Here is a 10,332-nt window from a genome sequence, read left to right as displayed (position 1 = left end):
GGTCTCTTTCCTTCTTTGCCCGATTTCTTACACCTAGGGATCGAGAGCTCTTGCGCTCTGTGGATCACATCCTTAAAGATCTGCCAGCTCTGTTCTGTTCCCCTGTCCCTGAGGACCGTTTCCCAGGGAGTTCTTCTGACTATCTCCTTGAGGAGCTGGAATTTTGCTTTTCTAAAATTCAGAGTCCTGACTGTATTCTTTGTTCTTCCCATTTCCCTCAGGAGCGTGAGCTCTACCAGTGCATGATCACTGCAGCCCAGGCTGTCTCCGATCTTGACATCTCCAACGAGCTTGCTTGCATTGGTGACCACCAGTAAGTTATACCTTGCATGAATGCTCATTTATGAAATGTTTCTGAAGTAGATGGTGAGCAAATCTAGTCAGAATGACCCCTCAATATTGAAAATCCAAGAGCAGGTGCCACAACTTGTTCACATGCCCGTGGCAATTAATGAATTTCACTTTGTAATATCATTTAGCTAGTCATAATTCAAATGTAAAACCAGTTGGGATAAATTTCTTTTACATGAAAGTGTCATGCTTCAAGAGGAGCTAAATGGATGACTACAGTTGCAGCATCACCTACGCCACCTCTTCCATGTGTTTTAATGCCTTTAGTACTTTTGCTACCTTAATAGAATGCTGACTAAGGTTGGTCTTTGTACTCCAGTGCACAGTAACTCTCTCAATGCCTTTGTTACACTATTTATACCATAAATATCAACCATTTAAACTCAGGTAATCTTCAGAGTTTCTGGCCAAGGCCCTTTCCTAACATAGGAAAGAGAGACATTGGTCTTCTGAGAATTAATTTCAGATTTTGCCAGAATTATTCTTTAGTAATTATATGCCATCCTGGCTTTGTATCCTCACTGTATCTCTGCTTCTCTCTTACTATCTCATTTAAGCCTCTGCCACCTCCAAAGTATTATGAAAATGTATTTACTGCAAACTTAATTCTCTGTCACAGGTACATTATTTTAAAGCAAATAATCATACTGAGGAACAAGCTTCTTGCAGAGAAGTGTAAAAGCAAATCAGCCTGGCACATTCAATTTGTGAAATAATTAAAAGGACTCAAATTTAAGTGTTTTTAGCAAAACATAATTAATGAGCAGTAACTGTAGCCAACACAAAATACAGTTACTACTATCCATCTATGGTATCCCTGCAATAATGTCTGATCCTGATCTCAGTTTCATTTTACGTATGCATTTGATATGTTCTGTCTATTAAACCTGAACAGTTTTGTCTATAAATGTATTTTCTTTGGTTGTTTTTTTAATAAATATGAAAATGTTAAATACAACAGATGGAAGTTAATGAATGTTATGCTTCTAACAACTGTTTTGTGTCTTTCAAAATCTTCTTTTTAATTGCTTATATATGATAGTTGAGGATTTTGGAATATAATCAAGCATTTTACATGTGCGTTTCAAAAATGCAGAATGGGACAAAAATGTTAATGAAAGTTCTGTTTTGATCAAACAAAATATTGTAAATACAAATATATATATGTATCTCAAAAATGTTACATGTATAAAATAGACTTTCACATGCCAGATCTATGTGATTGTTCTTTTAACATACTTGAACGTTTTTAAGAAATGTAAATTAGATTATCTAGAAATTCAACCTTGCCTTTACCTACCTATCCTAAATAAAAATCATCCAAGAAAGTATTTTAGCCTAATGTGCCTTAGTGTTTTCTCTTCTTCTAGACTTACATGTTTTCCTATGACAAGAACATTCTCAATTTTTTATAATACTGTCGAAAATGATGAAAATGATTATTTTAATTTTTTTTCCTCCAATTTGTATTAGTACTCAGTCTGACTATCATTTATTATGTAAAAAATCATCTGACTAGTCATGGTTTCAAAAGACCACAGCTGTATGCCATAATCACATAAGAATCATAGCTTCACTATGTAAAAAATACATAAAAAATGTAACCTATAAAGCTTCTGATTAAGTAATCAATATTGAATGATGATTGAAAAAGCTGACAACATTTAATATATTACAAAATAATAACTAGTAAGATTAAGTTTTTCTTAAGTCTTCCATCTCAAATGTTTTCAGATATAAACCTGGTCTGAGCTACCTCAAACAGCTGTGACAAATTAATACAGACAGAAAGGAACAAAAAAGTCATACAGAAAATTATTAATGACTTCAAATTTAACTAAGAGCTACTGTCAGAGCTGAAACAAAGAACAAGTACTTCCTCTGACTTTTCAGTTTTTAGGAAAAAGCTTATTTGGGAGAAGATGGGACTTTTCACAGCTCCCAGTAAGGTGAATTATTGCCCAGGTCATATGACAGAGGAATGGACATGTAGTGAAAGGTCCTCTCTCCTTCCTCATAATGCATATGCAACTGGTTTTTAGCATGATCCTTAATCACTAAACCACTATGGCTACAGCATGTAATTGTGTACATAAGACTGGGAATTAAGATTTGCTGTTGCAATTATAATTAAGAATGTTTCTATTGCTTTTAAATATTATGCTATGGAATCACTCTGTGAGCAATCACATGACTTTTTTTGGTTTTCTTTTAAAACAAAAGACAAAGAGTACGTATGAATACTGTGGATACTGATGTTTTGATACCAAAACCAAAAAGCTAGTAAATCATTGGCAGTTCATGACAACATTTGAGATTGTTAGTTATATCTTTCAGATGGAGACATTCTGAAGATTGGATTCAAATATTTCCAAGCATTAACAACAGACTGTAATGAAGCGTAGAAATATTTTTTTAGTGATCACTAAATGATTTCTTCTGGTAGGAACTAGATTTTTACACTCAGTTATAAATGTGATTTCCCACCACATGGCTTTTTGTTATTCTGTAAACAACTGTTGCTTGCTACCAAAAATTTAAAATCAACTATAGTTGGTGAAGCTAAGACAAATCGTAAATCGTCATCTCTGTCATAGTAATATTACATCTGCATATGTTAATTACATTCTGTTCTTAACATCCACCATGAAATGCCAAATAGCTTAGCATATTAGCCTGGATAATCTTTGCATGTGTTCATAAAAGAATGAAGCAAATGATTTGGTTCACTTCCCACGCTTATTAGAGAGGCTCAGGGTCATTTTAAATAATGATTTCAACCAAATGCAAGTCATGCCTAATGCACATAGGACTAGGTCATAAAAAACGTTTGGTGCATAAAGGTACAATAGCAAAAACATCAGCTTTATGCACTGAGCAGATTTTGGAAAATTAGTCCACTGTGATCCTGAAAGTCTCTGCTCAGCTTTTATCTAACTCCAAAATCATCAGTTATTGACTTTCAGGATCTGTAGGCATTCATATTTTCTAGTTCTACACATTCTCAGGAAAGCAAGTTTTAACAGAGCAATTTGTCAGCCAGTTCTTGCTGATGCCTGACCAGAACCAGAACATCAGTATTCCTCAGCAAAGATTTCCTATGGGGCTTGGTATATCAGACATTTTCAGAGAATGCTTAAAGACATCTCAAATGGTTGTCCTTCCAATACAATAGAGCCATGGCCTTAATTTTCTTTTTAATTCTGAATGGTGAATGTATTTTTGCCCACATTTTATTTAAAAGGTTAGACTTTAGAATAAGTAAGGCCCATAACTCCTTTCTCAATGTGGGCTATTCAAACTCATCTACCGTCTCTCAGGAGTATCTCTTAAGTTGTCAAGTTATTCAGAATGGGTATAGAGATGGTACTCTGTCCTCCTCTTTTGAGATTCTACTATTCAGTGAAAATATCCATATTAGCTACAAAAAGAAGAGTTTTTACTTAATAGGGTCTGACTTTGGACCCCTGTATCAGTTTCAGCCTTCTGTTATCCACGTTATTTATCTAATAATTTTCTTCATGGAAATGATCAAATATTACTGTCATGAATTCTCTCAGATGAGAAAAAGCTTTTCTATCTTCTTTGAATTATACTCATTACAAGACCAGTTCTGTACATCGTAAAAGCATGTCCCTTGAGCCCAGAGAGCCATCTGGAATGTTGAAAGTTCTCCCTTCCTGTCCTCTGACCTACTTAGCTCCAAATACAAGTAAAATGAGAATACTCATTTGTAATATTTCTCTTTTCCATATTCTGAGATGCCTCACTCCCCTATAAAGGTATATAGCTAAATATGGCTCAAAGAAATTTAACAGAAGAACCTGGACTCTAAATTGATATTAAAAATGTAAAAGTTTAGAGACAATGATAGGTAACTTTTTAAAGAACTTTTTTTGCTTCATAATTAAAGCATTGATCAAAATATTATAGGTATAAAGGGGTTCAGGTTCTCAATTTTTTTTTCTTAAAAGTAAATAAGAAAATGAAAAAAATACATATATACTGAGGTGTACTGTATGCCACATTTAATTATAATACTATTAGTTTCAGCTGAGTTTCAAAAATACAACTGGCAGAATGGAGGAATTTCATTTTTCTACTAAGCAAATTTTTTACATAGGTGAGACTGCTGGTCAGGCAGCACAATTCAGCTCTCAAACTGTTTCTGCCAGCTCCATGTAATTGAAAGCTAATCAACTGATAACATCTTTCTTACAGCTTTATAAGTGTTCTGTTTTTCTTGATCGAAATCCTGCAAAAGTGGAAAACATTGATTACATGGTAAAAATATACTATAATATATCACAGCGACATATCTACAAACCTTTATTGACTGTACTGGAGGAAAAAGCAATATAAGAAAAACAAGACAAAATTGCAAAGCTAAGGCATTTTTATGGAACCTACTCTGTGACATGATATTCTAAAGAAGTGTGGGTTTTTGTCATCTTTGAAATAAGGCCTTGTTCATACAGGAAATAAAATTGTCCAGTTAGAATCAGTGACAGATACCCACTACCACTTTATTATAAGATTTTTTTCCACTTTACTAAAATGGCAGTCCTTCAAACAAAACACTCTCCCTTTAGTATTAGATAGCACTGAAAGATTGCTAAGTAGATTATAAGTGACATGGATAGTCACAATTATTGCATCATTGATAAAGAAATTCTTTATCTTTCATAACCCATTAAAAAGACCTTCCAAAAGAAGGAAAACTTTATCCTCTTGTACACAACAACCTTCCTCACTGATTCCTCGCTATAAAATAATGTTCATATCTTATTTTAAAATGAGGAAGAAACTTCTGAATTCTGTTGCACATAGTCTACAAATTGGATCACATTTCCAAAAGTTTGCTAGGGTCAGTTTTCCAATTTGATGCCATTTAAGTTTGGTGTTCAGTCCTATGATGGCTTTGGTGGATAATGAAAATGATAAGTTCTTCAAATTCTTATAAAATTGATTAATCTTTATAGTTGACAATTTATATATTTTTCTGTTTTGCTGGTACTCTACCATCCACTTTGCAATAGAAATTTAAGTACACAAAAAAGAAAATTCATATTCTATTTTAAGTAAATATATTCAAATTGGAAATGGATTTAACAGCTTTTTGGTAATCAAATTATGAAAAATAATTAAAATTAACATGATAATGAGATTTTATTTTAACTTACAAAGAAAATATGAATATTATAAGTTGGCATTTTTGTGGGTTTTTTTTACATCTGGATACATGGGAGAGGTTTTGTGTTTAATCTTACAGAATATGTGAAAAGACTTTTTTTTTTTTTTTCTGAAGTGGTTATCAATTGCTGGGAAGAATCAACACCAAATCAATAAAATAAAAACTGTATCTTTTCTTAGAGTTTAAACCTGAAAATGCTTGCACTTGGCATAGTGAATGGTAATATAAGTAAAGTCTGGAGATTCCTGAAATAAGTGGAGTTCTTCATACCCATAAAAGCTTGAATGATTTCTTCTTTGGTGTATTTCAAGGCTGAATTTTTCTAGAGATCACATGTCCAACAGATTAACTGATGTAATGTTGTATATACAAAATATTTAATCTATGTGGTTTAAAAACCAGTGAGAACAAAAAGAAACATATTGAAACATCCAGGGTATACTTAATGCTCTATTTAAACACATATATAGTATATATCTCTGTACTTTGCTGTAATTTTGCTCATTCAAGAATACAGGTCAGCATAGAGGATGACATTACTATTAACCTCTATTCTCAAGAATAACTTGGAGCACTATTTATCCAATGTTATTAAAAAAATGAAACAATATTTGTCCTGAGTTATTAAATGTACCGTTTTTATTGAGTATATCATTGAAAAGTGCTTTGTCTTAAAAAGAAGTTTATTAAAATTACTTCTTCTAATTTTGTACCTGTTTCTTCTATATGACAAAGCAAGAATATGCAGAAGCAACTGTAATAAATGAAAAACTGCTCTTACCATGACAACTGGGCAGTGCTCTGTTCCATCCAGGTCTTCCATCATCTCCCATGATACACGTTAGTGTAGAATATCCTTGAAGAATATAACCTGCATCGCAGTAATATGTGACAGTTGACCCTAGTTTATAATCCATTCCAAGTCTTGTTCCATTCATTATATTTCCAGGATCAAAGCAAGACTCACGAAGCTTTGCTATAGAGGAAACAAATGAAAACATAATTCTAAATATGTCTAAAACATTACAAATATTTTGTGGAGTTACTTCAAGTACTTTGAGTACAGGGTTCACTGTGACCAATGTAGTTATGTAGTTAGATCTATGGACACTGTTCCAGTAGATAAGACACAACCTAGTTTTAAAATCTGTAGTCTGAAAACTGGTAAGTAGAGGAATCCAATATAAGTAGTTTGTTATAAAATAAAAAGTATGCAGACAAGAATTTCTTCAAAATTAATAAACACCAAATGAATATCTATATCCATGCATATGATATACTGACATATTTTCATATAGCTTTTTTTTCTCACTGGAGAACAAAGCATGAAAATATTCCTTGAATTTATGTACTTTTGGGGGGTTATTTATAGCTATTTTTTTTAAAATATGGAAATAAATTCAAACATATACATATTCTCTTAACTTTGGTTTCCTCTTCCTTCTATAATGTGAATACCAGTGTGTTTAATATCTAAGACATAACAAACTACACAAAAATAACCACTCAGCACTTCTAATTAACAACATTACTATGCAGAAGAGGAGAAAAGGTAAACATTTTGGAAAAATTTGCAATGTTTTTCCATTTTTTTTTCAGGATGGAGGTTGGAGTAATTTAAGACAAATTTCAGATTTTCTTCTTTACCATTTAACAGTGTTGTGGAGAAGATCAATAGGGAACACAAGGCTTTAAAATACAGTGTGACATTACAAAATTAAAGGCTAAAACTTTTGTAACACTCATATTAAAAAATTTGGGTGGACAATCAAAAATTTACTAGAAATTCTGTAAGTAATCACATAGTTATTAATAAACATTATGTAAGGCAACCACACTGTCACTTGAGAAGTCTGGCAGACCTTAGGGCAAATGAAAAATTCTTTCTAGTCCAAATTCTCAAAGTAAAAGAAAAAAAAAAGAAAAATAAAGGATCATTTAATTTAGGATTATAACTAACATTTTGATAATAGCAAGAAAACTGTTTTTCTTGTTACTGAACTGTTATTGATATATTTGTATTGATACACAGCTAAAATTGTGAGATCAACATTCGTGAGTTTATCATAAGAAATTCATGTTTCATAATTCTAGCAGATCCTTGGATAAAGTAGAGATTAATGCTACTTGAGAAATTAAAGAGAGAAGATAATCTATTATGCCTGGTGCATAAATCAAAAACTGAGGAAAGACATGCTTTTTCACAGCACAAATTTGCTCTAGGGAAAAATTACAGCCCTGTAATTTTCTTTTCCCGAAAGGTACAGTTGTGACAGACTCCTGAAGTTGCTGACTAAACAGTAATAATGTCACTATAGAAATACAGTTTCTTAATAACTATTCTGAAACACAAAGCCTGAAATACTTAGCAACTTCAAACTACTTTTGCAAATCTGAAGTGTAACTGCTAAGTGAATTTGTAAAGACAGTCGGTATACTATACTACATATGGTATACAGCTACAATACATGAAGAATGAAATCAAATGTGGTAAAAGGATTCATCAGGTCTAGCTGAGAACCAGTAATAAAAAAAAAGAGCAAATAAGATGACTGCATTAGCAAATTTATAAAAATAAAATACAAGTGTTCTCAGAATACAGTAGGAAAAGTCCTTCACTATCAATGTCAAATTGTTCCAGTTGAAGAACTCAACACACTGATAACCTCTGTAGCCCTTCCCCTTTCTTTCCCAAGAATACTAGTATCATTAAACTGAAAACACAGAAAGGCAGTGGCAAGTTTAACAGAACATCAGAAAAAGTGCTGGAGAGTGTGTGTGCTACAATTTTAGCTGTATTATTATGAAGAATTTTTTTCTATAGTAATTTTTTAAATTACTTTCTGTAATAATTATGTATGGACTAAAAATGGTTATTTCATTAGAGAGTTAAGATTTGAGTTACAGTAACATTATATTATTGGCTGTGCATCCAAGGTGTAAATTCCTTTTGCCCATAATACAATTTTGCAACAAGCCTCAAGAAAAACAGCAATTACTTCTCTGATAACTTTGGTATACCACTGAATCAATTAAGACATCTGAAAAATACAGGCCTAACACATGTAGTGATATGTGCTGCTGCAATCTCAAGTTCAGCAAGGAAGCCTCTGTTGACTAACATATGGTAATGATGCCAAAACCCTCTAGAAAACTAGTATCTCAGCGCATGGAAAACAACATTGAAAGCCAAGAGAAGCAGATGTTTTGTCCAGTACTTGATGACTTACTACTCCATCCCTAAGTCTCAAAGAGAACAAAGCCATAATAAGCTTCTTAGAGAGAATATTACAGACATACCTAAGTATAGCAAGCATTCCATAATTATTCTTCAGAGCACTTATTAGAATTTATCAGCTTCTCCTCTATTATAAACTAGAAATGAAGGGAGGGAGGAAGGGAAGAACAAAACCCAACCAGAAACATGATTACAGACAAGACCTGAGATATGGGTCAGGTCTGAGATTTGTATCTGAAAAACATGACCTGTTAATGAAGGACAAGTTGAGTACTACTGCCACTTGAAATAGGTTTAGTGTACATACATATAGGACACAGCTGCAGCTGCTACATCATGTGTGAAAAAGTTAAGTTCATGAAATCAGAACAATTTAGGTTGAAAGACATGTAGCATAACCCCCACAGAAAGCAGGGACAATTTTATTAGGTTGTTCAGGCTTTTGTCCAGTCCAGTTACAGTTTGAAAGGATTCAGATGACACAATCTCAGGAAAACCAGTACCAATGTTTGACTACTCCCACAGTGATTTTTTTTTCTAATTGAAATTTCTCTTGTTGCAACTTGTGCCCATTATCTCCCATCTTAACACTATGCACCCCTGAGAAAAGTCTGTCTCTGTCTTTTCTATACACACTCATTAGGCAGTTGAAGTAAACCCAGTTCCTTCAGTCTCTCTTTGTATGTTATTTGCTCCACCCTCCTAATCATCTTGGTGACTTTCCATTGGACTGGACTTACTTCTGCATGTCAATATCATTCCAGCACTGGTGAGCCCTTAAATGTACTCCAGGTGTGATCTCAGAAGATCCAGAGGAAAGAATCACTTGCCTGGATCTGCTGATTCCACTCTTGTTTCCAGTCTTCCACTCTCAGCCCAGGAGGCTGCTGGCCTTCTTTACCACACGCACACACTGCTGGCTCATGGTCAATTTGTACACAAAGCCCCCAGATCTTTTTCTGCAGAGCTTTACCCTATCCAGTCAGCCCCCAGTCTTTACGGTTGCATAAGGTTATTCCATCGAAGATGCAGGACTTTGCATTTGCCTTTGTCAAAGGCTCCTATCAGCCTGATTCTCCAGCTTCATGAGATCCCTTTGAACAGCAATGCTACTGTCCACACTACTGACATTTCCCTCTGTGGTGGTTTGACCCTGGTTGGATGCCAGGAGCCCACCAAAGCTGCTCTATCACTCCCCTCTTTAACTGGACACAGGGGAGAAAAGTAAATCAAAGGGCTTGTGGGTTGAGATCATTTGTCAGTTATGACCACGGGCAAAACAGACTCAACTTGATAAAATTAATTTAATTTATTATCAATCAAAATCAGAGAAGGAGAGGAGAAAAAACTGCTAAATCTTAAAACACCTTCCCCCCACCCCTCCTTTCTTCCTGGGCTCAACTTCACTCCCAGTTTCTCTACCTACTCCCCCCCAGCGGCGCAGAGGGATGGGAATGGGGGTTGGGATCAGTTCATCAATGACCTGGATGAGGGGACAGAGTGTACCATCAGCAAGTTTGCTGATGACACAAAACTGGGAGGAGTGGCT

At 34.1% G+C, this 10,332-nt stretch overlaps 1 protein-coding gene across 3 annotated transcripts in view; it reads right to left on the bottom strand.

Moving 5' to 3' along the window:
• The window catches only part of CSMD3 (CUB and Sushi multiple domains 3), a 699,407-nt gene that overhangs the window by 193,321 nt on the left and 495,754 nt on the right, over positions 1 to 10,332 (bottom strand). For all 3 annotated transcript variants that reach the window (XM_009643918.2, XM_009643926.2, XM_035899525.1), the window contains one exon: positions 6,327 to 6,521. In XM_009643918.2, coding sequence (XP_009642213.1) covers positions 6,327 to 6,521 — 195 coding nt within the window. The remainder of the gene's footprint in view (positions 1 to 6,326; positions 6,522 to 10,332) is intronic.

The sequence above is a fragment of the Egretta garzetta genome, unplaced genomic scaffold (genome assembly GCF_000687185.1).
Source record: "Egretta garzetta isolate BGI_Z169 unplaced genomic scaffold, ASM68718v1 scaffold240, whole genome shotgun sequence".
In the NCBI taxonomy this organism is placed as follows: Eukaryota; Metazoa; Chordata; class Aves; order Pelecaniformes; family Ardeidae; genus Egretta; species Egretta garzetta.
Note: the sequence above shows the minus strand (reverse complement) of the source record. Positions and strands in the feature narration are given on the sequence as shown.